The sequence below is a fragment of the Ambystoma mexicanum genome, chromosome 12 (assembly GCF_040938575.1).
Source record: "Ambystoma mexicanum isolate Mex_15411 chromosome 12, UKY_AmexF1_1, whole genome shotgun sequence".
Taxonomy (NCBI): Eukaryota; Metazoa; Chordata; class Amphibia; order Caudata; family Ambystomatidae; genus Ambystoma; species Ambystoma mexicanum.
The window spans coordinates 445213991-445241165 of NC_090936.1; the positions used below are offsets into that span (position 1 = coordinate 445213991).

A 27175-nucleotide genomic window follows, 5' to 3' on the forward strand; every position below is an offset into this window, starting at 1 on the left:
GCAAACCGAAGTCAAAAAACATACATTTTTAAAAAAAAGTTTTTTTAAAATAAAAAACATTGCTGCTCTTGAGAGAATGGGTAACATGACGTTGATATTCCTTTTCATGTATAGAGGAAACATGGCAGGTGGTGAATAAAAGTTGAAACAATGACGCACATTTGGAAAATAAAACTAAACTAAATGAAAGTCCCCATTTTAAAAAAAATTAGCTTTGACACCTTGCACTCTGATTCGTCTAGACTACCCTCAGTTTCAAGGCAGACATTCAGATAGCAATGTATATATGAATATATGTATAAGCATTTATATGATGTGTACACAGCTAGCAAGCAATGGGGCACTGTTTGAGTTTGGGGTAAACATTGGTCCTAGCGCCCTTCATTTTGAACTCTCAGCCCACAAGTTGCATGGGGTGTGGTGATTGGCCGGAGTGCAAACCTAGAAGGGAATAATTTGTGGGAGCTTTTAAACATCTGGCATGCACTTTAACACCATGAGTTGCTTTCCAGGGATTAGAACATGCTTTTTCCTGTATGATTTGACAACGATTTATGATTAGAATCTTTCAATTTTATTCGATTTTATGGACTAATGGTTAAATATATTTAGCACACTTTTTAGCAACTATTTTCCTTTGAATAAGAGCTCTATTTTGTAATAGCGAAAGGCAAGGGGGGCTGGGCAAATAAGCCAAGTGGAAACACCCCCAAACAACCTATTTTGTAATAGATTTAAAACGCAACCCTGTAAATTAGGGTGCTTCTTTATTTTCATAGGCCTTACCTAATATCAAAGTTCTCTAGTTACTTATACCTCTTAGGCTGCACCAACAATTTAATATTGTTTTGTGGAGTTTTAGGCCTCCTAACTCCTTGTTTTATGTCCCACTTAAAACACTGGTGAATCCTATGTTTTTCTTGCAATTCCTGTGCCCAAAGAAACTGCACTTCAGTCATTAGCACCATAATACAGAAAACATCATTAAAAACTGATATCCTTTCTAACAGAATGCCCCAGTAGTAAGTTCCAAACAAAGTGCCTCAAACTCAGTGGAGAATGTTGTAGGCAGTCTGATCTGCTCACCGTGTCCACTGCCACTTTATTGGCATACCAAAGCTATACTAGGATGGTCTCCTCTTTCTGCTCCTTGCCACCACCACCAACATTGGAAGTCATCCAGAGCACAGTTTTCCATTTCAGCCTGTGTAGCTCAGTTGTATCATGAATTTTTGCCTTGCCTATTTATGGGCAGTTTTAGAAATATACCCAGAATAAGCATCTAAAATAGTTCCCCTCAGCTGTGTCTTATTCCCTGACTGGTCTTTAGCTTGTCTTCTTTCAAACACTAGGTCTGTCCCAAGGGAATAAATGGGGGAACCAGCATAGAAAAAAGGCATCATGTGCATTCTGGTAAATCAATTTTGGGAGGATACTGAAAGGGGCAGGAGTTCCATGGAAGAAGAGGATGTGTGGATCACTTTCTGTCCTTCACAAATTGTCAAGATTAGTGCGCTGGAAAGCAGCAAATTTACATGCAGCTCCTACCTGGGAGAAATAGAACACTTGCACTATGCTGAGAACCAGTGATAGAGGATCACACAAACGTACGTTGATTATATTTCCAGTGTTTATTTTTACAATTTAATAACAAAATGTCTTTAATCCTGTTGTCAAAATGGCACTTACCATCATCAAAAGTCTCTCTATGAATCTTTAGGAAATTAAATCTATTCCCAAGATACACTGCCATGGCTTCATATACCTCACAATGTCATTGACACTTTTATTACAATTATCAATAAATACATAAATTGTAAATGACATTTCCCAGACTGCAGAGTCATGGCCCTTTGTATCACGTCATGACTTTTAGGACATTCACTGCGATTCCCAGATCACACCTTCAGGACTTGTTATCTCATACAGTCTCTTGGATGTGTTAGTACGTTCCCTACATTTCTCATAATTCAGCATCATGTTTTTCTCTAACACACATTCTTGCCGAAAGTAGTTTCTGATTTTCATTTGTCACAAAAAATAACATTGACAAATTTCTACCCTCCTCCTTATTTGGGCAAAGAGGAAGAGAGATTGCTTAGACTAGACCCAAAAAGGGCTCTGAGTTTTTACATTACGAGAATGGCGAAATCTCGCCACGATGACCAACTTTTTGTAGGTTATACCAGTCCTAAATTAGGACTAGCGGTGACTAAACAAACTATTTCCCGGTGGATTACACTGGCTATTTGAGAGTGTTACAGACTTGCTGGAAAAGACTCGCCGCAAGGGCTTCGAGCCCATTCCATGAGGGGTATGGCTACTTCTGCAGCTCTTCAAAGAGGTGTCCCAGTGATTGAAATTTCGTCGGCTGCAACTTGGGTGCCAATGCATACCTTTGTTAAGCACTACTGCTTAGACTCCTCCTCATCTTAAGGCTTTTTTTGCTAAGGCAGTCCTTCATTCCATTCATGATAAAAGTAAATAGTACTCCCTCCTCCAAATTGCTGCTGCTTTGGAAGGCTATCAAAGATGAGGAATACGTGGGAAGACACAATCCCTTCGAAGAACAAGTTACTTACCAACTGGTAACGTTCTTTCAACTGGATGTTCCTCCCACTTATTCCTCATCGCCCCAGCCAGACTACCCCACCGTACAGTTTATGTGATTTACACTCTGCATTTCTGGAGAGCTTGCAGTCGGGGTTACGCTGGTTAGTTTCTCGAATAATCGAATGTAAAAACAGAACTGAAACCAACGGGCGCGTCAGAAGCTACTTATACTACTGGTGACGTCGACACGCCACGGCCGCCCTCAAGGGACATCGGCCCGACAACATTGTGCACAGCGGCCTATGGCGAGAAAACATTTCCAAAGCAGTGAAGCTGGACGAGATACGTATATCAAAGATGAGGAATACGTGGGAGGAACATCCAGCCGAAAGAACGTTACAAGTTGGTAAGTAAATTGTTCTTCTATTGGAATGGAGTGTGACCTCCCACGTATTCCTCATCTTATGATAATTATCTCTCCAGCTTCAGCTGCTTCGGAATTTCTTTTCAACAGGGTGCTCTGTGTCGTCTCTTCGAGTCGATGTCCCTCGAGGGCCTTGGTTCGACTGTCGACATCATCATCAGTATAAGTAGCGCATGCGGCGCCCGTTGGATTCAGTTCCGTTTTTCAAAGCTACCGCTTTCAGAGAATTATGCAGCGCTTCAGTTCTTCTGTGAACTTCAATAGTTATTTCTGTTCGAAAATGTCTTCCCCATCGGCTCCATCAACTCCTAAAATGGGCTTCAAGAAGTGCCAAAACTGTGGATCGAAGATGTCGATCACCGACCCCAACCGCGTATGTTTGTGGTGTCTTGGTACCTGTCACCGTACCTCCGACTGTGGCTCCTGTCAAGTGAGGACCGAAAAGGCTCTCAGGGAGCGTAAAGGTAAATTGGCGGTGGGGAGGTTGCCTTCGAAGTCTCCTTCGAAGAGTTCAAAGAGGAAGCTCCATGATTCGAGGGATTCTTCTCGACATAAAGAATCAAAATGGTCTTGATCGAGAAGTCGATCACGCCATTCTTCGTCTTCTTCGATGAAGTCCAAGAAACAGTGTCATAGGTCACCTTCGACCTCCAGTGATTCCTCGGCTGAGGTAATCAAGTGTCCAACTAGATCAGACTCCCCAGCAAAGTGGGATACATTTCGTAATGAAATGCTCAAAATCCTCGAAAATACGGCCTCAACCCACTCGAAGGACAAGCAGAAAGCTCATGCCCATGTCGCTCTGCAAAAGGCGACAAATGGAAGTCGAAGACACAATCTTCGAAACCGAGCCTTAAGCCTGTTCTGCATCGAGAAAAATCTCGATGTGGCGAGAAAATGTTGAGGGCTTCGATGAGTCCGGGACCCAGCCCATCGAGGGTTCTGTTGAAGAAAGATAAGAAGCCGACAACGTCAACGCCTTTGATGACACCGTTGGAGTCAGAGCCATCGACACCAGCACCGTCGACACCAGTACCGAAGTGGATGCCGACAAAGGTAATTCCGACCTCGAAAACATTGTTGACGATTACTTCAAAATTGTCGCAGCAGTGGCAGTCCAGGAAAAGATTTTCAAACCATTGCCTAAAAGAAACTTTATAAAATTCTTTATCAGCCATCTATGAAGATGAACAACCTTCAGATGATAAAACACCACCATTTGGGTTACAAGTTAGCACCCTGATGTGCCAGATGAACTGATCTCTGATGAGTCTCAATTAAAGGAATTGTATGACAACCTTCAGTCAGCCAGTGGGTTAGATACCTCGAGTTAGAATTTGGAAAGCCAGATCCTACTGAACATGCTGACTCCTCATATACAAGACTAATGAGTAAGGTAATAGAGTTTTTAGGCTGGAGTAGGCCTACTCCTTCTTTTGAGCAGGATGACATGACAGATATCTTGGACCAGGGTCCCCAGAAAGATCCAATTTTGCCATTTCACACTGCATTACAAAAAAGGGTCTCTGCAAATTGAGAGACACCAGAAACTGCGGCTGCAGTGAATAAAAAATACAGACCATCCAGGAGCAACCCAGATTATCTGACTAAACATCCAACAACAGAAAGTTTGGTGGTTTAGGCTGTTACATCTACCAAGCAGTCAGCATGCCCATCAATCCCTCCTGATAGGGATAAGAGAGTGGATGCCTGAGGGAGAAAGGTATTTACTGCTGGCAGTATGGCATTCAAATCAACTAATGTAACTTGTACCATGTCAGGGTTTACGTTTACCCTGTGGGACTGTGTAGCTATGGTGACTGACCACATCCCAGAAGGAGAGGAAAGAGACGGCTTCCTGGCAGTCATCAAGGATGATAAGGAGGCAATGCGTGAATGTCTCCAGTCAGGTCAGAATACTGCAGACCGCATCGGCAGATCCATGGTGGCTAGCACAGTGTTACACAGATTTGCGTGGTTGAGGAAGTCTGAGTTTGCACCAGATGTGCAAGCTAGACTACTCAACATGCCCTTTGACGGCTCGACGCTGTTTGGCAGCAAGGTGGATGAGAGTTTGGAAAAGCTGCGGACATCAAAGGCGGCGGCTAAATCCCTTAGTGCCGCCATTAGACCGCCTCATCACCCCTACTCTAGCTCATCTTCCTGGAGGGATAAGTCCTTTCGATTCTACTTCTCAATTGGAAGAGGAAGTCGGTCAAAAAGGTCAGTGAAGATTCCCTCATGGTGGATGAGGGAGAGGTGCTAAGCCAACCCAAGCGGCAGCAGTTTTACCATCAGTTGCCGCTTCAGCCGCCTCAAAACCACTCTGAGGTTGTGACTCACAAGACCCCGGTGGGAGGCAGACTTACTCAGTATCTGAACGAGCGGCGAGGCATTACTCCAGATGCTTGGTCACTGGAAACTGTAGCCCAAGGTTACTGCCTTCCTTTCCAAAAAAGGCCTAAGGATCATCCTTCGGGGAACAACTCTTTCAAAATTCCGAATCTGCTCCTTGTGCAGGAAATTCAAGCAGGAATCTCACTATCAGCAGTTCACCTAGACAGAGAAGAGAACACGGCGGCGGACGCTCTGAGCAAACAGAACACAGTCCCCCACGAGTGGGAACAACCTCAGGAAGTCCTTCAAGAGATCATTACCCTTTGGGGAACCCCTCAAGTGGATCCGTTCGTGATCAGTGTCAACCGGAAGTGTGAACTGTTTTGCTCCTGGGAATATCCTCTAAAATGAGCCCTAGAGGGCGCGTTTGTGGTGGACTGGGAATTTCCACTCCTGTATGCGTTTCCTCCAGTACCCGTCATTCCTCACATGATCAGGAGGTTGAGAAAGTTTGGGAAATCCATGATCCTAATTGCTCTGGATTGGGCCAGGAGGACGTGGTACCCAGACAGTCTGGACAAGTCCATCTGCCCTCCAATGCGTCTTCCACAAAGAGAGGATCTTCTCTCGCAAGAGGAAGGTCGGGTTCTCCATCCATAGGTTCTCGATCCAGCATGGTTTCTGAAAGGCTCAGATACAAGGATTGGGACTCCCGAACAACGTAATGGAGATTTTGCTTTCGGCCAGAAGGCCAGCAACAAAATCTTTCTATGTGACACACCTATGGTGCTTTCCTTTTTGTTAAATTTGGCAAATCTGGGGCTCCTGGTTGGAACAATTAAAGGTTACCTGGCGGTGCTATATATTTTCAAGCGCTCTTCAGAGGAGGATTCATACCAGTTCCATTCAATGCCCCAGTATGGGATCCCAATCTGCGGTTAAGCTTTTTAACATGCATTCCTTTTGAGCCTTTACATTCATGCCCATTAAGACTTTTAACATTCAAAACTGTTCTGCTTATTGCAATAACGTCAGCCCACAGGGTAAGCGAGTTGCAGGCTCTTTCCTGTAAACCTCCACATACAGTTTTCCATAAAGCCAAGGTTATTCTCAAGGTGAAACCATCTTTCTTACCTAAGATAGTCTCCAACTTCTACTTGTTGCAAAAAATCACTTTACCAACTTTCTATCCACCTCCCCATCCAGGAAAGGAGGAGGAAAGATTACATAGACTGGACCCAAAAAGCGCTCTGTTTTTACATATCTAGAATGGCAAAATTTCGCCAAAATGACCATTTATTTATTGGCTATAGTGGCCCCAAATTGGATGTAGCTGTTACAAAACAAACCATATCCAGATGGATCATCCTGGCTATTGGTGAATGTTACAGGTTAACAGGCAAAGACCTGCCGGAAGGCCTAAGAGCACATTACACAAGGGGCATGGCAACCTCTGCTGCTCTTCAAAGAGGTGTCCCAATCCAAAGACATTTGTTCAGCGGCCACTTGGTCGTCTGTTCACACTTTTGTGAGACATTACTGCCTGGATTCATCTTCCAGTCAAAAGGACAGTTTGCAAAAGCAGTCCTTCATTCGGTCCATGATTAGAACAAAATGTAATTTGTACTCCCACCTCCAAATGTACTGCTTTGGGAGTCTATCATAAGATGAGGAATATGTGGAAGGACACAATCCATTTGAAGAAAAAGTTACTTACCCCTGGTAAGCTTCTTTCGATTGTATGTTCCCCCCACGTATTCCTCATCACCCCTCCCAGCCTCCCCGCCATACAATTTATGTGTTCTTACACTTTATGCTTTCTTGGAGCCTACGATCTATGGTACACCTGGTAATCCCTCTTTGGGAGGGGGAACAGAACTGAAGCCAACGGGCGCTTTGTGCGCTACTTATACTGATGATGACGTAGACAGTCGAATGGAGGCCCTTGAGGGAAATCGACTCGACAAGAAGGCACACAGCGCCCTGTGTTGAAAAAAAATCCGAAGCAGCTGAAGCTGGAGATATAATTATCATAAAATGACGAATACGTGGGAGGAACATTCAATCGAAGGAACATTACCAGGGGTAAGTAACTTGTTCTTTTTGTCACACTCTTTCTTCCCTTGGTATATCTGGGTCTGCTATTCCCTTGTTCTCTTCCTATTACACTCATCCCTCCTATTCTGCTTTTTGTGCTAGCCAATTCTCTCATTGTCTCCCACTATGTTTCTGGAAACGACAAGGCTAAGTCTATGGCCCTTTATTATTCAATCTCTATATTATTCCTCTCTCTTCTGTGATTCTTTGTTTAGGCTTATGTTGCTACTTCTATGCCAATGAGTTCAAAATCTTTCTTTTTCCACTTTTTTTGATCAACTTCTTGCTTCTCTTTCTTTCTGTTTAATAATTTGTATTAGTTGATGCTTCCATTTCTAACTGCCTTTCTGCCATTTACCTTTGCATTCATATTCACTCATTTAATCTCAACCCTTCTAAAACTAATTATCCGTTTCCCCACCCCTTCTCCTCACAATTATCCATACTCTCCCTGCATTCATTTCTTCCTAATCCCCTTCCTCTCTCTGCTTCTGATCAGAATCCTGGGGTCATATTTTACCCCTCCCTTTCATTTACTGATAAGATGTGTTCCCTCACTCATTCTTGTAGTTTGTCCTCTACAACATTCCCAAAATCTGTGATTTTCCTTAAAACTTAACCATGGCTCTATTAGCGCCATGGTTGCCGCCGGTATTTTACGGTGTCCGCCTTGGTGGATTGCGGAATTACCGCCCTACTCCAAGGTGAGCGGGGGCGGTAATTCCCCATTCACCAAGGCACTTCCCCATTCCCATTTTTGCCCCCATAGGGCTCAATGGGAATGGGGAAGGAGCTAATTACGGTACCGCAAATTGCGGTACCGTAATTAGCACCAAGGTCCCTTTGCGGGCCCGTTCCTTAACAGCTGGTAAAACCAGCCGTTGAGGTCGGGTCCCGCAAAGGGACCTCGTAGTAAGGCGGTAAGGGTTTACCGGTACCGGTGCCCTTACCGGTACCGGTAAACCCTTACCGCATTCCGTGTAATGAGGCCCATAGTCTTACTCTGATTTTTTCTTTCCATGATTATTGCTCCTGACTCCTTTCGGTTCTCATGCCTATGCTTTTTCTCCTCTGCATTCGATTTTCACATTTCACCCTCTCTAGCCGCTTTTTGGTGGCTTTTTCTCTGCTTTTCTTCAGTTTTTCTATATTCTTTTATGACCTTGTAACTTCTTATGTTGCGTCTCTTGTTTCCAGTTACTCTAATACTCCAGGAATGTAACAAGGTGGCTATATCCGTGTTTTTGAACAATTTCTTTTGTTTGGCCATCTTTAGTGCTTAGGTGTCTTTGCATGTATTGTGCTGTGGACGGGGCAACCAATATCCCTCTCACAATCACCCTGCCACTTGTTACTGCAGGTGCCTAGATACCCACTTTCTTCTGTCACCGAGGGTAGTGGGGTTCAGCCACTCTCAGACCACCCCGATGATTGCAAGCTTTGTCGGCCACGGAACATGGCCTATCCACACAAGGCAGAGAGTCTTGCCCGCTTCCAAGATGGGGTTGCAAACCCTTGCTGTGCCCTGGAGAATGCTTCACAACTTTTTAGGCCCCACCACTGACAGTGATCCCACCTTGCAAACACCAACGGGTGGTTTTTAATAAAGTCTGTCTTCTAACCAGACAGTGTGCCCTATGGTGGTCAATATTCCCCAGCTAGAGGAAAATGCTGCCTCCCTTGTTCAGCTGCACCTTATATTTTCTGCCCCCACTCCCAGCAAGCACCCCTTGGGAGTAATCTTGATTGGGGGGATAGTGGAGCCCCTCTCACTCCCCATCCATGGACATCCAAGGACCTCCTGGCTTTCAATGGCTCCACATGTCGCTCCACATGTGGCTGCTCCAGAGCAGATAGCTTGCTTATTGCTGGTGCCTCAAGGATTCCCCTGCTATCAGAGCTTCACTTCAACATGTGCTGGGGGCTGCGCTCCCCTCACCTGGCTCCTGCGTTAGTGTGCTCCTCTGCATGGCACAACCCCCAGCCTCCCCGGAGGCCAGGCTTGCCGTATGCTACTCCTCCAGGGCTGGCCACACCTCCCCACGCGCTCCCCCTGAGGTGGCAAGGCAAGCCCCCTGCTAGGAGAGGAAGAGGCCCGAACCCTCTGGGGTCTGCGAGTCTGCTGCAGGGCAGAGAAGGCAGTCAAGCACGGGTCACGCCACAGGCAAAACAGGAAGGCGCCATCTTGATTTGCAGACGCTGCAGCGTGTGGGACTTTCAGCCTGCGATTTCGGTGCCGGACGCCAATGTCAGCCAGCGGATTGCTGTGCCGCCAAGTCTCTGGGCTTCATTTTCCCCTCACATCCAAATACGGGCAGCGATCGTGGACTATAACCAGGGATTTATGCAGGGGTTACGCGTTTGTCTTGCAAGCAAGACAACGCGGTGCAACACAGGTTCAAATCCTGATCAGGTTCAAATCCTGATCCCGTGCTTAGAAACCACTGGCTGGTATTAAGCACATTATAAATGAACAATAAAATAAATCAAACTTCTCCCGGGTTCCGCACGGAGGCATCGCTGGCACTCTAGGCCACACCCCCGAGACATTTTATTTTGAATATCTGAATTGAATCTAAGGAAATCAAGATGAAAACGTTATTAACATGATGAGAAGCAAATAAGCAAGCATTGCCAAGAGTCTAATAAGAAAGCATTTCCAAGAGTCAAATGAGCTATCATTGCTAAGAGTTAAATAATCAAGCATTGACAAGAGCCAAGAATAATTGAGCAAGAGAACTGTAATAGTAGAAAAGCCTTGTATGGAAGAGAATATGTTTCCTAGCAGGAGATTGTACACGGAAGCCTATGATGGATTGTGCAACATGAACTATAACAGTAATTGTGTTTCCTAGCAGGTAAGTGTACTGGGAAACCTATGTTGGTCTTGCAAGTGAAAGCTACTGAATAAGTGAATGTTGACACAACCAGTGATAATAAAGCTTCAAGGGCATTTAAAGAATACTGAGTCAAGCCTCATTGAGAAGCTGAAACTGTGTCAAGAAACCTACGAAACAGATCCAAGTTGCGTGTGTCAGTTGTGTGACCTGTAATGGGTGGATCGTGTGGTCTGACAACTGCGCCTAGCCCGAATACACCCACCTAACGAAAAGCCACATTGTGATTGAATAAAGGAAACCTATGTGAACTTGATGAGCTGAACTTTATAAATTAGTGACAAGTAACCAAATCTGAAGCGCTGGGAAATATCCCAAGGAACTGTGTTATGTTGGGACATTCACTATCCAAAGGAATTGTGTTATTTTGAAACATTGGAAGACTTGAAAGCTAGGGGAACCCCTTTGTTGTAAAGTGAACTATTTTAATCATGGGGAATGGAAAGCCCTTTTCCACTTAAGAGCTGGAAGAAGCTCTGAACCTTTAGTTTGAGCACTTCTCATTTTGATGCTGACAGCCCTACACATTGTATACAGTTAGCTGTGAGGGAAAGTAAAGGTTTTGGACACAGACAGACATCATAAGTTTCATTTATGCAGGGGAATTCCCACCTTGGCTTACGGCAGGTTAGGCCCTTTCCCAACCCTCCTTTTTAGTTGATAAAAGTTTGTACATCAAAATTCTATCCAGTTGTCTGTGTCTCATTCATGTCGTCTTCACATGCTGCATTTTATTTTCTTCAGTGACCCAATACTCTGAATCAATTAAGTGTACCATAGCAATTAAAAGAATGCCATACTTTGAGGTGTGGCATGCTGTCATGTGAACTGCTATTCCATTCAGGTAGGATTTGTTCAGTCACTCCTCCAATCAGGGTTGCAATCATACAGTCATTCCTCTATTTGGAGTGGTGGAGGGCACTCACCCTTTGCTTGATGATAGCTAAGACGCATCTACTTACAGGGGAGATATTTTACGCAACTACCCTTGTGCCAAAGCTTCAGGAGTGATATTATGAAAGGCTATTGGATTTTAACATGTTTTAAACTTGTTTTTTGCAGATGATGAAGTGACTGTTGGAAAGTTCTACGCCACCTTCCTGATCCAGGAGTATTTCCGAAAATTCAAGAAGCGCAAAGAACAGGGCCTTGTCGGCAAGCCTTCTCAACGTAATGCCCTCTCTCTGCAGGTATGCCTAATTAAGGAAATCATTTCCAATTCATGGACTTTTTGGAGGGGCGGGATTAGCTTTTGTGCGTGGGAATCAATTCATTCAGAAATCCCTATTTACAAATAACTGTGCTGACTACACTCTCAAGGGTGAATTTGGGAATGGTTGTTACAGAAACTGGGGCAGTGCTTTAATCGACATTATATTTGTAAAGTGACCACAGAGAAAGACTACCAGGAGTATCGAAACACTGATATTCCTACCTATTATAAAACACGGAATCAGTATTCACTGTGGTAAACCGTTAGTTGGTGGTAATCTCCAGCAAATAGTCTATCACTTACCACATCCTGTGGTGAGGCTACTCCTAGAACATTCCAAATTCCGCCTGCAGTCCATGGATCATGTTATGAGTAATAACTGCAAGTGCATAGTAAGTCTTCATATTTAAGGTCTGTGCCAATGTGCTACCGCATACATGCGTTAACTCCCCATACCATAACTGTTCTGAGCATGTGTAGGGTGGAGATGTGAAAGGTTGGACTGTGTTTTAAACACATGTCCACAATGCAAAATGTTGGAATCCGCTGAGCGTCAGATGGTGCATGTACATTGGCTAACATCTGCGCAGTTGTAATGATTCTGGTGCATTTGGAATCTACATGCATTACTGCATGCAATGTTGTGACGCAGGTGTGCAATAAAACCCCAATTCGGCAATGAATAGAATACACAGTAGAGCAACATTTGAGGCCAGTTGCTTTTTGCATAGAAATAATTCATCACCACAAGCTTCAGAATGAGGCTGATGGTATCCAGCTTTAACCATCTTCAGCTGGTCTTTGTATCTGAGCAGATTGTTTGCCCATGTGCCCTTGTGCAGACAATATTCTGTTCAATCCAGCCAAGCCTTGCTTCATTCGCTGGATTGCATCCTGTAATATGAGTGTGCAAATAGAGGCCAATAGATAATGTGTCTCTGCAATAAGAACAAGTCTGGCTATGCTTATTCACGACCAACCTAGGGTCTCCTCTTAACAGCTCCAGAAATGATTTAGAGAAATGAGGGGGCATAACTATCTACCCCCTTTCCTTCAACTCTACTAAGGAAAAGTGACGAGGATGAAACTCACAGTGCTTCTTTTACTACACAGTGCACCTTCTTTGTCTCCAAATTGATGGAGCCTTCTAAAAAGGTGGCTTTCTGAATACTCCAAACAACTATGCACGTGACAGAAGGGAGGCGGCCCTGTGCCTTTCATCTAGATTCCTGCCATTAAAAATAAGTTTGTATTCAGTGCTTTGTATCCTATGGTGTGAATCTGCTCGATATGCATAGATTCTTCTGATTAATACAGTGTCCCCCATCATATCTTGCCCAGACACAGTGATTCTGGTCTCCCAGTGTAGTTATGTATGCGCATACGCATTCAACAGTTTTCTTTTCACTTATCCAGCTGGCACACTAGGTGTAAAGCTTCATGGAAGCATGTGCACCACTTCCACAAAGTATTAAATGAAAACCCCCCCTCTACCTTCCTTAATATATCCTTTTTTTAAAAACAATTTTAATTTTCATGTACATTACATCCAATGTCCGTATACAATTACATATCGTAAGTACACAAGTGCATGCACCTATCTAATATTCCCTCCCCAACCCTCCCCCCATCAACAACTTTGCCTGAACTATCTACCTCTGCTCGCTGTCCATATGAATGCCATTAGGCAAGAATCTTCTAGCTAGCACTCAAATGTACCCCTATTACTACATAAATACCTAATCTAGCCAATGCTGTTCATGGGGGTGTAAACTTTCTTTGTGTAAGTGCGTTCCACATATTAACGCTGCCCCCGTCCTCCCTCAAGCCCCAGTGTACATAGTTTCTGGCGATGACCAACTCTGCAAGTATCCCCCCCGACCTCCACAAATCTTTTCGAGGGGCCTCAACTGATTTCCAAGCCATTGCAATTCTCCTCTTGGCCGGCACATATATAAGGTCTTCATTTTAACAATATCCACTTCACAATGTTTCCTAGCATACATTCCCAATAGACAGATCCCCGGAGTCGAAATATCAAGGTGTATTCCTCCCATGGGCAACTTTTTTGCAATTTCCGCCCAGTACGTCTGAATTTTCCTGCATGAACAGAAAATATGGACCAAACCAGCATTTTCCTCCCTGCATCTGGGACAGTATTGCCTATCCGCCCCACTAAAATGAGAGATCCTCAGGGAAGTCAGATAATCTCTGTGAGTCACAGGTAGCTGCATGTGTTTTAGTTGGGCATTCCTAGAGACTCTTTTCGGGTATACCAGTGCTCTGGAATATTCTTTGTCTGTGATTGGTCTCCCAAGGTCCGTTTCACATTTGGCTCGTATTCCCAGTTCAGGGGAATTTAAGCCACCCAGAAGCAATTCATAGAGTCTGGACACAGCATGTCCGTCTGCTGTCATGCCAAACATTGCCTCTACGTGGACATTCTCTGCCACACTTAGCAGAGGTCAGGCCATCTGGCGACTAGTGTGCACATTATGTCAAAATATACCAGAAATTGCCCTTTATGTAAGGTAAATTGCTCAACCAGTAACTCAAACCCCACCAGCTTTCCCTCCTCTGTTCCTCTTGCCCACTTCCTATCCTTTCATCACAATCCATTTACCAAGGTTTTCCTACCCATCTTTGTACTTTGCTTACCTTGTCCTGTATCCCTGCTCGCTCTTCAATCTCACTCGTACATTTACTTTTCTATCTGTCATCCTTTTTCCACATTCACTTGTCACACTTCTATCTTTGTCATGTAGAGAGGCTGAATAAAAGGTAATGGTTACCTGCACATTCATTTCACACACTTATGTTGTTTCGCAGGCCGGATTGCGCACTCTGCATGACATTGGCCCTGAGATCCGACGGGCCATTTCAGGGGACCTAACTGCAGAGGAGGAAATGGACAAGGCCATGAAGGAAGCAGTGTCTGCCGCTTCAGAAGATGACATCTTCCGGGTACGTTATATGGTGCTAGTTATTTTCTATTTGGTATAGCCCACCAGCAATAGAATCAGTTGGGAGTCCCATTCAAAGTACCTTTTTAGAGAAAACGCTGGGTAAAACTGTACAGTACTTGAGGGAAAGGAATGATGTCTTAAACAAATTAATGCCAATGCCACATGATGATTCATGACCAATGGAGGGTATTGAGAAAAAGAAACATTCCAATGCATTTTGCTTATGTATAGCATAGCACACTGGGCCTCATTACAAGACCGGTACCGGGTCCGGGCCATTCCGACCTTGGAGGGCCCGGTATTTCCTCATTCAGGGAACCCGGACCCAGTACATCCCCATTCCCATTCGAGCCCCAATAGGGCTCAATGGGAATGGGGAGCATGCTAACAACGGGCCCGTTAATGACGGGCCCGTTGTTAGCATGCTGGGCAGCTTGCGGGACCCGATAAGGACGCCTGGTTTTACCAGGCGTCCTTACTGGGTCCCGCGAGCGGACCTCGTAATGAGGTGGTAGGGGTTTAACGGGGCTGGCAGCTCTACCGGCCCCGTTAAACCCCTACCGCCAGGGTCATAATGAGGCTCATTGTCCCTCAATTTTTGGGTGTCACCATTACACTTTCACAAAATGTACTAAATAGAAGGAATGGAGTTTGTACATTTATTTCAAACCAACCTTGTTTACTGCAATGCTTTGACATTGCAAGTCGCCTTCCCAAGAGTGCAGAAACTACAATATTGTTCTCAATTGGCTGTCACATTACACTGAATAGTTCCATATTATGTAAAAAGAGTGTGCGAAAGCCAACTTGAAATTGCCCCTTATCAGCCATGGTATTAACCAAATGTAAATGATATGGCTGCTTATTTGCCATCAAACTGTAAAATTGCTGGTGACTTCTCTAACTTGCCGTACAGAGAAATATGCTGTTATGGTACTTATTTGTAAGACTCATTAACGTTTTGGCAATGTCCTTGCCCAAGATTTCTCAATCTACATAAAGGTTATGAGAGATAAACCCAGATTGCATATATTTATCTTTTGTAGAGGGTTTGATTGTGTGCTCAGATGCCTATTGGCACTAACAACTGAACAGGATGAGACAGTAAGGGAGATTTAGGCCATGGAATAGCCACGTTTTGTTCACTTTCTTGAAGACCAAGTGGTTAGAGAGTGACATCTTGGCGGTAAAGGCTACTGAATTCCCGAACCATAGAGCTATAGTGGAGAAGAGAAATGAAAGAGGACCCAAAGGTGGGGCCCTCCCGTCCCTGCACACTAATTTCTGATGCCACAAAGGGCATTCAAACATGTAAACATAACAGTAGTTTGTCAATTGAAAACATAAGTTTATTTGGCAAAAGAACAACATTTGCCTAGAGGCACATTCAGTTGCAAGAAATAATTGGTAACATTTAGCATATTAAAAACTGCGAAGAAGCAATAGATGATGCAGAAGGAATGCTGTCCAATTATGGGGTGGTTGACGCGTTTCGAGGAGTCCCTCTTCTTCAAAAGGGCCTAATTGGACTATTTTCAACAATTCAAGGAGACAGAAGAAAAAATGTAATTTCAATGCCAGTAGAATACTAACAAGCAATACAAATCGCAAGATGCTGGGGCGATGGTAAAGAGCAGAATACTAAAGTCCTGGTGTAGTAAAAAGAGTGAACTAATATATTCAAGATGTCCACCTTGTGCTTATAAACGAACCCATTCCAAAAGAGGTGAGTTGAGTAAGGTCCACCTGTGGGGAGGGGTGTACAATACGGCGTGAACAAGTGTTGGAGAGGTCGTGAAGACATAAAGGAATGGTGAGTTCTTGATACAAGATAAAGAGAGGTGTGCAAAGGTGATATAAAGTGCAGGGAAGTAGAGAGAATGGTGAAGGAAACAGGGAGCAACTCACCACTTTGCAGTGAGATAGTCAACGTCTAACACTGAGGATGTCCGTAAGAGCGGACGCTGTATCGAATCTGGATGAACTTCCAAGGAAAAAAATGCTGTTGAAAAAAATATAATGTCACATGAAGTGAACGAGCCGGGGGCCGCAAGAGCCCCAACAGCCATAACAATGGTTAAGACTAGATTAGGACTGGGTACATAAGATAGTCAATTTGGGATGCTGCTGTGGCAGCGTTAATTACTGGGTAGAGGGAAACATGAATGAAGAGCCCAGGGACCAAAAGGTAGCAAGGTGGATGCAAGAAAAAGAAGGATAACAAGCGCCCAAAGACCAGGGATGGTTAACGCATAGTATTAATAAATCCAGTACGGGGTACTGAGGATAAGTGGTCCATAGAACATATAAGGAATCGAGAATACCAAGGATCCTTAAATAGGACAGTATTACAAGAGCCAATCCTATAGCTTTAGAAAAGCTCAGCCAGCACGGAAAAATTGTGCATAGGGAGCGAATTTAAGAGTGGCAAAAAGCCGCCTATGTATGGATGTAGTTAATCATGTGCTCAATGAGATTTCAAAGAAAATGCTAAATTCAAACCGGGCACGGATTAATGTATACACTCACTTAGGTTGCATGGCGAATAACCTAGGCAACTGAGGCATCCGCGTGGACAACGAATGTCGGGAGGTAGCAAAGATCAGATGCAGGGCGTCTGTTGGAAACCACGTACTGCTAGCACCTAAATAAAAACACATGTATGTCTGATATTATGGTTAGCAATATGCCATGGGCCTACCGCTCGGGCAGAGAGTAACGGATTACGGTCGCTTACCTGTTCAGTTCAAGGAACAAGGTGTATGCAAACTGGACCCGGCAGACAGTGACTCAGTGCGGTCGTTACCTAGGAAACGTGCTGTGCTGAAGTCAAGCCGCCAAGAAGGAAAAAGAATCGGGATATCGACATAGAAGAGGGCGCAGATGCCGATCAGTAAGAAAATGGGCAGCCATCTTGAAAGGGTGAATAATACAGACGCGCTCATAAGAACTAGACAGATATAGGAAAATATAAAGAAATATAGAGTGAATAGTATCCATGGTGAACCATAGAAATTCTGATGTTCACCACCGCATCGCATCATATTGCTTTAGTCCTAATGAAACAGAAATTTGTAAAGACAACAACATTCATTGTAATCATGATAGAAAATGCAAATAGCACATGTGGTTACTCTTAGTGATACAGAACAAATCATACAGGGCCAAGAGGCTTCTCATTATATAGTCAATCAAGTTTGGTCAGTAACAAGGAGATTGAAAACAGAAATAAACAGATTGCAGTGTACCATATGACTAATACAAAGTACGAGCCGATAGAGGGTTACCTCAATTGGTCATTCATGAGCAGATACAAACAGTTAAGAGGATATACACAGGTCATATATACAGGTCATACAGAGGAAATCACACCTCCCATGAATGCTTAGCAGAGTCACCATGGTTAGAGGGAGAAAAATGGTGAAAGACATAGTTAAAAACAAGGGATGGGTTACAATCACTTACATACAGTGTTTGACGGTGTGACCTGTGATTATAGTTTAGCAGTTATCTATAAAAAGCAACTCCGAGAGAATTCCTCGTTCAAACCCTTAGGTTGAAGAGTATCGAGTGTGTGAATCCAGTACTTCTCTCGCTGTGACAGTAGGGATTGATAATTACCACCCCTGTGTGGTCGTTTGACAATTTCTACAACTTGAAATTTAATTTGTGCAATCGTATGCTGGTGTTCGATAAAATGCCTTGCCACTGGGGATCTGAGGTTCTTACACCTGATGGTGGATTTGTGTTCAGACCATCTTTCTTTAACGGGTCTTGTTGTTTGACCTATATATAATTTCCCGCAGGGACATTTTAATGCGTAAATGACTCCTGCGGAAAGGCAGGTAGCAAAGTCTCTGATTTTCAGTTTCTTCCCAGTTTGTGGGTGAGATATCGTTTCCATTTTTATGACATTGTTGCAGTTCGTACAGTTCAGGCAGGGAAAGGTGTCCTTCTTATAGTGGAGAAGACATTTGTTTTCTGCGGAAAGGAGCTCATATGCATCAGAAGAGTACACTGGGTTAAAGAGGGTGAGAGTGACGGTAGTGTCTTAGCTTATCCATAAAAAATGATGGGCCTTAAAAATAGAAAGCCTTGTGAACATACACATATGCTGCTGCAAAGAATGCTAGCGCAGCTGGTGAAGAAAAGGTGAAATTCAATCTCTCCTGCAACCTCCCTTTAGAAGGTAAGCAGTAGCATTTTCTCCTTAACTAGACTCTTCTTGTCTTACATACAGGAACACTGTCATCCCATATATAGCTACATGTGTATGTGGTGGAGAAAGAGAAGTGAAAGTCTGGGAACCCCAGAAGGAATGCCTTGATGATTTCATGTTGCTCTCTCCATGTTTGTTAATCCCACCACATTCTACTAATATTTAATAGTCACCTTTAAAATTCCCATTATCAGTATATGTTTGATGTGTTGGTGTAAGAGAAAAGTACGGATTGAGGAATAAGACCTTTCAAGTGACAAAAGACAAATGCAGTACATTACCAATAGGAAATGTTTGGTGTACTGTGAGTGCCTAAGATGGCTAGTAGTGCACTACATTCTCATAAAGCTAAATACTTCTTTTCAGGATGTGCCAATTGTGATTAGTCAGTAAGACAGCTTAGTGTGAGAATGCATTGTGACAAAATCCCTGGCTTGATTTTGGAGACTTCCAGCGGGGTTAACAAGGGGGGTAGTATGCAGAGAATCCCTTGTCACTCAAATTAGCCCCCACTGTGGGGCAGGGGACCGCCACAGAGAAAGACACAACAAAACATGAACTATTCCGCACAAAGAATCACTGTTCCTTGCTAGAGCCAGCTCAGACATCAGTTAATGACGGGCCCGTTGTTAGCATGCTGGGCAGCTTGCGGGACCCGATAAGGACGCCTGGTTTTACCAGGCGTCCTTACTGGGTCCCGCGAGCGGACCTCGTAATGAGGTGGTAGGGGTTTAACGGGGCTGGCAGCTCTACCGGCCCCGTTAAACCCCTACCGCCAGGGTCATAATGAGGCTCATTGTCCCTCAATTTTTGGGTGTCACCATTACACTTTCACAAAATGTACTAAATAGAAGGAATGGAGTTTGTACATTTATTTCAAACCAACCTTGTTTACTGCAATGCTTTGACATTGCAAGTCGCCTTCCCAAGAGTGCAGAAACTACAATATTGTTCTCAATTGGCTGTCACATTACACTGAATAGTTCCATATTATGTAAAAAGAGTGTGCGAAAGCCAACTTGAAATTGCCCCTTATCAGCCATGGTATTAACCAAATGTAAATGATATGGCTGCTTATTTGCCATCAAACTGTAAAATTGCTGGTGACTTCTCTAACTTGCCGTACAGAGAAATATGCTGTTATGGTACTTATTTGTAAGACTCATTAACGTTTTGGCAATGTCCTTGCCCAAGATTTCTCAATCTACATAAAGGTTATGAGAGATAAACCCAGATTGCATATATTTATCTTTTGTAGAGGGTTTGATTGTGTGCTCAGAGGCCTATTGGCACTAACAACTGAACAGGATGAGACAGTAAGGGAGATTTAGGCCATGGAATAGCCACGTTTTGTTCACTTTCTTGAAGACCAAGTGGTTAGAGAGTGACATCTTGGCGGTAAAGGCTACTGAATTCCCGAACCATAGAGCTATAGTGGAGAAGAGAAATGAAAGAGGACCCAAAGGTGGGGCCCTCCCGTCCCTGCACACTAATTTCTGATGCCACAAAGGGCATTCAAACATGTAAACATAACAGTAGTTTGTCAATTGAAAACATAAGTTTATTTGGCAAAAGAACAACATTTGCCTAGAGGCACATTCAGTTGCAAGAAATAATTGGTAACATTTAGCATATTAAAAACTGCGAAGAAGCAATAGATGATGCAGAAGGAATGCTGTCCAATTATGGGGTGGTTGACGCGTTTCGAGGAGTCCCTCTTCTTCAAAAGGGCCTAATTGGACTATTTTCAACAATTCAAGGAGACAGAAGAAAAAATGTAATTTCAATGCCAGTAGAATACTAACAAGCAATACAAATCGCAAGATGCTGGGGCGATGGTAAAGAGCAGAATACTAAAGTCCTGGTGTAGTAAAAAGAGTGAACTAATATATTCAAGATGTCCACCTTGTGCTTATAAACGAACCCATTCCAAAAGAGGTGAGTTGAGTAAGGTCCACCTGTGGGGAGGGGTGTACAATACGGCGTGAACAAGTGTTGGAGAGGTCGTGAAGACATAAAGGAATGGTGAGTTCTTGATACAAGATAAACAAAGAGAGGTGTGCAAAGGTGATATAAAGTGCAGGGAAGTAGAGAGAATGGTGAAGGAAACAGGGAGCAACTCACCACTTTGCAGTGAGATAGTCAACGTCTAACACTGAGGATGTCCGTAAGAGCGGACGCTGTATCGAATCTGGATGAACTTCCAAGGAAAAAAATGCTGTTGAAAAAAATATAATGTCACATGAAGTGAACGAGCCGGGGGCCGCAAGAGCCCCAACAGCCATAACAATGGTTAAGACTAGATTAGGACTGGGTACATAAGATAGTCAATTTGGGATGCTGCTGTGGCAGCGTTAATTACTGGGTAGAGGGAAACATGAATGAAGAGCCCAGGGACCAAAAGGTAGCAAGGTGGATGCAAGAAAAAGAAGGATAACAAGCGCCCAAAGACCAGGGATGGTTAACGCATAGTATTAATAAATCCAGTACGGGGTACTGAGGATAAGTGGTCCATAGAACATATAAGGAATCGAGAATACCAAGGATCCTTAAATAGGACAGTATTACAAGAGCCAATCCTATAGCTTTAGAAAAGCTCAGCCAGCACGGAAAAATTGTGCATAGGGAGCGAATTTAAGAGTGGCAAAAAGCCGCCTATGTATGGATGTAGTTAATCATGTGCTCAATGAGATTTCAAAGAAAATGCTAAATTCAAACCGGGCACGGATTAATGTATACACTCACTTAGGTTGCATGGCGAATAACCTAGGCAACTGAGGCATCCGCGTGGACAACGAATGTCGGGAGGTAGCAAAGATCAGATGCAGGGCGTCTGTTGGAAACCACGTACTGCTAGCACCTAAATAAAAACACATGTATGTCTGATATTATGGTTAGCAATATGCCATGGGCCTACCGCTCGGGCAGAGAGTAACGGATTACGGTCGCTTACCTGTTCAGTTCAAGGAACAAGGTGTATGCAAACTGGACCCGGCAGACAGTGACTCAGTGCGGTCGTTACCTAGGAAACGTGCTGTGCTGAAGTCAAGCCGCCAAGAAGGAAAAAGAATCGGGATATCGACATAGAAGAGGGCGCAGATGCCGATCAGTAAGAAAATGGGCAGCCATCTTGAAAGGGTGAATAATACAGACGCGCTCATAAGAACTAGACAGATATAGGAAAATATAAAGAAATATAGAGTGAATAGTATCCATGGTGAACCATAGAAATTCTGATGTTCACCACCGCATCGCATCATATTGCTTTAGTCCTAATGAAACAGAAATTTGTAAAGACAACAACATTCATTGTAATCATGATAGAAAATGCAAATAGCACATGTGGTTACTCTTAGTGATACAGAACAAATCATACAGGGCCAAGAGGCTTCTCATTATATAGTCAATCAAGTTTGGTCAGTAACAAGGAGATTGAAAACAGAAATAAACAGATTGCAGTGTACCATATGACTAATACAAAGTACGAGCCGATAGAGGGTTACCTCAATTGGTCATTCATGAGCAGATACAAACAGTTAAGAGGATATACACAGGTCATATATACAGGTCATACAGAGGAAATCACACCTCCCATGAATGCTTAGCAGAGTCACCATGGTTAGAGGGAGAAAAATGGTGAAAGACATAGTTAAAAACAAGGGATGGGTTACAATCACTTACATACAGTGTTTGACGGTGTGACCTGTGATTATAGTTTAGCAGTTATCTATAAAAAGCAACTCCGAGAGAATTCCTCGTTCAAACCCTTAGGTTGAAGAGTATCGAGTGTGTGAATCCAGTACTTCTCTCGCTGTGACAGTAGGGATTGATAATTACCACCCCTGTGTGGTCGTTTGACAATTTCTACAACTTGAAATTTAATTTGTGCAATCGTATGCTGGTGTTCGATAAAATGCCTTGCCACTGGGGATCTGAGGTTCTTACACCTGATGGTGGATTTGTGTTCAGACCATCTTTCTTTAACGGGTCTTGTTGTTTGACCTATATATAATTTCCCGCAGGGACATTTTAATGCGTAAATGACTCCTGCGGAAAGGCAGGTAGCAAAGTCTCTGATTTTCAGTTTCTTCCCAGTTTGTGGGTGAGATATCGTTTCCATTTTTATGACATTGTTGCAGTTCGTACAGTTCAGGCAGGGAAAGGTGTCCTTCTTATAGTGGAGAAGACATTTGTTTTCTGCGGAAAGGAGCTCATATGCATCAGAAGAGTACACTGGGTTAAAGAGGGTGAGAGTGACGGTAGTGTCTTAGCTTATCCATAAAAAATGATGGGCCTTAAAAATAGAAAGCCTTGTGAACATACACATATGCTGCTGCAAAGAATGCTAGCGCAGCTGGTGAAGAAAAGGTGAAATTCAATCTCTCCTGCAACCTCCCTTTAGAAGGTAAGCAGTAGCATTTTCTCCTTAACTAGACTCTTCTTGTCTTACATACAGGAACACTGTCATCCCATATATAGCTACATGTGTATGTGGTGGAGAAAGAGAAGTGAAAGTCTGGGAACCCCAGAAGGAATGCCTTGATGATTTCATGTTGCTCTCTCCATGTTTGTTAATCCCACCACATTCTACTAATATTTAATAGTCACCTTTAAAATTCCCATTATCAGTATATGTTTGATGTGTTGGTGTAAGAGAAAAGTACGGATTGAGGAATAAGACCTTTCAAGTGACAAAAGACAAATGCAGTACATTACCAATAGGAAATGTTTGGTGTACTGTGAGTGCCTAAGATGGCTAGTAGTGCACTACATTCTCATAAAGCTAAATACTTCTTTTCAGGATGTGCCAATTGTGATTAGTCAGTAAGACAGCTTAGTGTGAGAATGCATTGTGACAAAATCCCTGGCTTGATTTTGGAGACTTCCAGCGGGGTTAACAAGGGGGGTAGTATGCAGAGAATCCCTTGTCACTCAAATTAGCCCCCACTGTGGGGCAGGGGACCGCCACAGAGAAAGACACAACAAAACATGAACTATTCCGCACAAAGAATCACTGTTCCTTGCTAGAGCCAGCTCAGACATCAGCGGCCCTTCTAAGATCTGTTTGTGACCTCTCTTAGTCTCACACACAAACCTGGAGTTTGTGGAAATCTCTGGCAAAACACAAAGACCAAGTTCCTGAGAGACAGCCAACGACAGTAGCAGTGTCAGCGGCTCTTGCGCCACGAGCAGAACCACAAAAAGAGAAGGATTAAAGCACTTACAAGATTGTATGTGCCTTTTATGGAACTCACCATCTCAAAACTCCCATTGGGTACTCTTCTTTCCGTAACAGTAGTCCAGAAATGGTTACCTCTCTTTCTAGGTCTTTCTCCCCATCCACCTCCCCTTCTTACCCCACACTTGCAGGATACCCCAGAACCCTCCACTCTGCGGCTCCCCGTTGTCCCTACCACATCTCTGCCAGGTCTCCAGTCCATTTCCGCCCCCCTCCCCAACCAGCCCCTATCTACTCCCACCTTAACTCTCCTCCTGTTGCTTCTTTTCATTGACTGTGTTGCACTAATTGCATGCAAAATGTTGATTGTGCAGTCCAGGAAGGACACTGCTTATCAACATTTCTCAACTCCAACCTAAGGTGTCCAGAACACAAACATGACATATGTGAAATCTTAGTTGGTGGACCAGGCATATAAAGAGTTGATCTGTCTCCCAAATCATTTAGTGAAAACAGGTGAACCTTTAGACGAAATCCAATGCCAGACCCTTACCAATTGGGCATCCTCCTGTGATGTTAATACAATCTCCAGTCTTCTAGTAAGGGTCTGTGTTAGGCATGCTGTGCGCAAGCGAACATCGCACGCGGCACTGCCTTACTCACCGGCCAGTTTCTGGCACCTGTACCGGTGCTGGTTGCTCCTCCGGCCGTGGTCTGGCAACCGCTTGAAACAGCTATGATGTGGCCCGTGTAGGGGCCACCAGCCAATTGGTATAGGCTCTGCCATGACGGTCCAGCCATGCTGGGTAGAAAGCCCCGCCCCCTGGCTGCAGCGCACGTCTCTGGATACCAGGGCAGCGTTTCCTGCACTACAACACAGGAACTTGAGCACTGACCTGTAAAATCCAGTGCAGGGCTGGAGTCTGGTGCATTTTAACGCTCCCTGCCAGCCCTGCAGTTATTCTCAGTCCTGGTTGTTTTTTGCCTCTCGTGCTTTCCCCTTGGGATCTCTTTGTTCCTCCAAGCCATGTATTTCGTGGTTCACCTTCTTCCGTTCCTCCTTGTTTTGCCCGCTCTCCTTCCTGCCCTTATTTTTTACTCCACTTGCCGTGCTTGTTTGTTCTCATTTTCTCTGCCTACCATGTTGCTCCTGGGCCTTGCTGCCTCACCAAGGCCCTGTATCTCCCTGTGGGCTCCTCATCATCCTTCCTAGCTCCCACTGGTTCCTTGCCTCATCCTGGTATCCGGTAACCTGCAAGCAGCTTCAAACATCTTCTGCACCCCTGTCAGTGCCCCGCACTGTCCCTGTGCCTTGAAAATGCAGGGGTGCCAAAACGTGGCTTGCTTGGGGAGCGTCCTTTGTCTCCTGAGCAGCACTACCACACCGGCCACTTCATCAGATCCACGAGAACCAAAGAAGAACCCAGTTATGCAACAATAGCATGATAAGTTGCTTGACAGATTAAGGCGCCTGCCTTCGGGGATGGATCCAGTACTAGAATTGCAGAAAAAACTCCAGGGCTTATCTATGGAGCCGACAACCATAAAACAGGAGAACACTGTGCTACATCAGACCCTAGCACAGGGTGCCAAAGCCAGTAATTCTGAAGGTGCCATTGCCCATTCCACGGCCATCAATTTCGATGGGGATCCCACAAAATTGACTGAATTTTGTAATCACTGATGTTTCATTTTTTGTCTCAACCGATGCATTTTCAACACGACAAAGCAAAGATTGGATACATCCTCAGCAACCTAATGGTTAGTGCCCTAGCATGGGCTGCCCCGTTTGTGTCCATGGATAGTTTGATATATGTTGAAAGGACATTTTTGCAAGATTTTTGATCTCCCAATCTCATTTCCACTGCTGAAAACCAACTGGTGGATATCAAACAAGTTTCCCAGGAGTTGATCACCTACATGAGTCGTTTCAGACAACTGGCCATCGATGCCCAATGGCCAGATATAACCCAAAAGACCCGATGCCCAATGGCCAGATATAACCCAAAAGACCCTCTTCCGACGTGGATTGAAAGAGTGTGAGACAGGCATGGTATCAAGAGAGATGACACAAACAACACAAAAATATAGTTCAACCAAACTTTATTAATAATTAGGATGGTGTAACACCTAACTAACCCTATGCTATGGTGGGATTATCCTGCCTAAAGTAATCTGAAGGACGTCTGTCAGTATGTCCAAAAGAAAAATGTCTGTCCGTGTTAAAGCCTATGCTTGTCTTCACAGCTACAACAAAACTAGTGGGGAAATGCTCTCAACCAAAAAGTCATTGTTCCCAATAAATGTTCTAAGAGTGGCAGTTTAAGTTCCTCTAAAGGTCTCTAGTTTAAGTTCAACACAGTTCCAATGTAAATTTCTTTCAGCAAGGACTGAGCAAGCTCTGAAGTTACCTTCTGTGGATTCCCAAGTATCACAGTTCACACATCAAAGGGGACTCCCTTGCCCAAGTTCAAACACAACCAAAGGTTTATACACAACACTGTCGACTTGGGACTCGCTTCCCCAAGACAAAGGTTCTCCAATTTTAACTCTCAGGGTTCCTTTCCCCAAGAGTCACTTCCAGCAGTTGACTTGCTACTAAATATTCATACAACACTGTGTTCTGGGGACTCGTTCCCCAAGACAAGGACTTCTCCAACTTTAACTCTCTGGATTCTCTTCCCACTCACCACAGTTAAGATTCACAAATTCACAGACTGTTTAAGTCACAAGTTCATGAGAGAGCACAGGGTCCGCTTGACCCCTCCCTTGGTTAACTTCATCAATAGTTCATACCTCTTAGTTTCTAGTCAAGTCTTTCGTGGCTTCTGGTCTAGGTGCAGTTGACAGATCACACTGTCCACCCATCACAGGTCACGCAACCACATATCTTGCTTGTGATTGGAGTCTTGATGTTAACAAAGTTGACCCTAGTAAACCTAATGGTCTAGGCGCATTTGTCAGGCCACACGGTCCATCCATCATAGGTCACGCAACCATACGTTTCCCACAGCTGATATTCAATGGTTCACAAGTTCAAGTCTTCGGGCCTCATTCCGAGTTTGGCACAAAGGGATACCGGGCAAAGGTAAGGACACTGGTGCCAGTAATCCCTTTGCGCCCTATTCCGAGTACCCTTAGCGGGTCCCTTCCTTAAAGCTTTTACCAGGCGTTAAGGACGGGACCTGTTAAGGGAATTTAGAACAAATAACGGTACCGCAATTTGTATTTGCTCCCTCCCCATTCCCATTGAGCCCTATGGGGTCTCAAATGGGAATGGGGATTGCCTT

General features: G+C 44.1%; 1 protein-coding gene across 8 annotated transcripts in view; it reads left to right on the top strand.

Annotated features, from left to right (window-relative positions):
• Positions 1-27175, top strand: part of CACNA1C (calcium voltage-gated channel subunit alpha1 C) — a 2322072-nt gene that overhangs the window by 2105153 nt on the left and 189744 nt on the right. For all 8 annotated transcript variants that reach the window (XM_069628642.1, XM_069628646.1, XM_069628641.1 and 5 more), the window contains exons 40-41: positions 11371-11498; positions 14351-14485. In XM_069628642.1, the coding sequence (XP_069484743.1) occupies positions 11371-11498; positions 14351-14485 (263 nt within the window). The remainder of the gene's footprint in view (positions 1-11370; positions 11499-14350; positions 14486-27175) is intronic.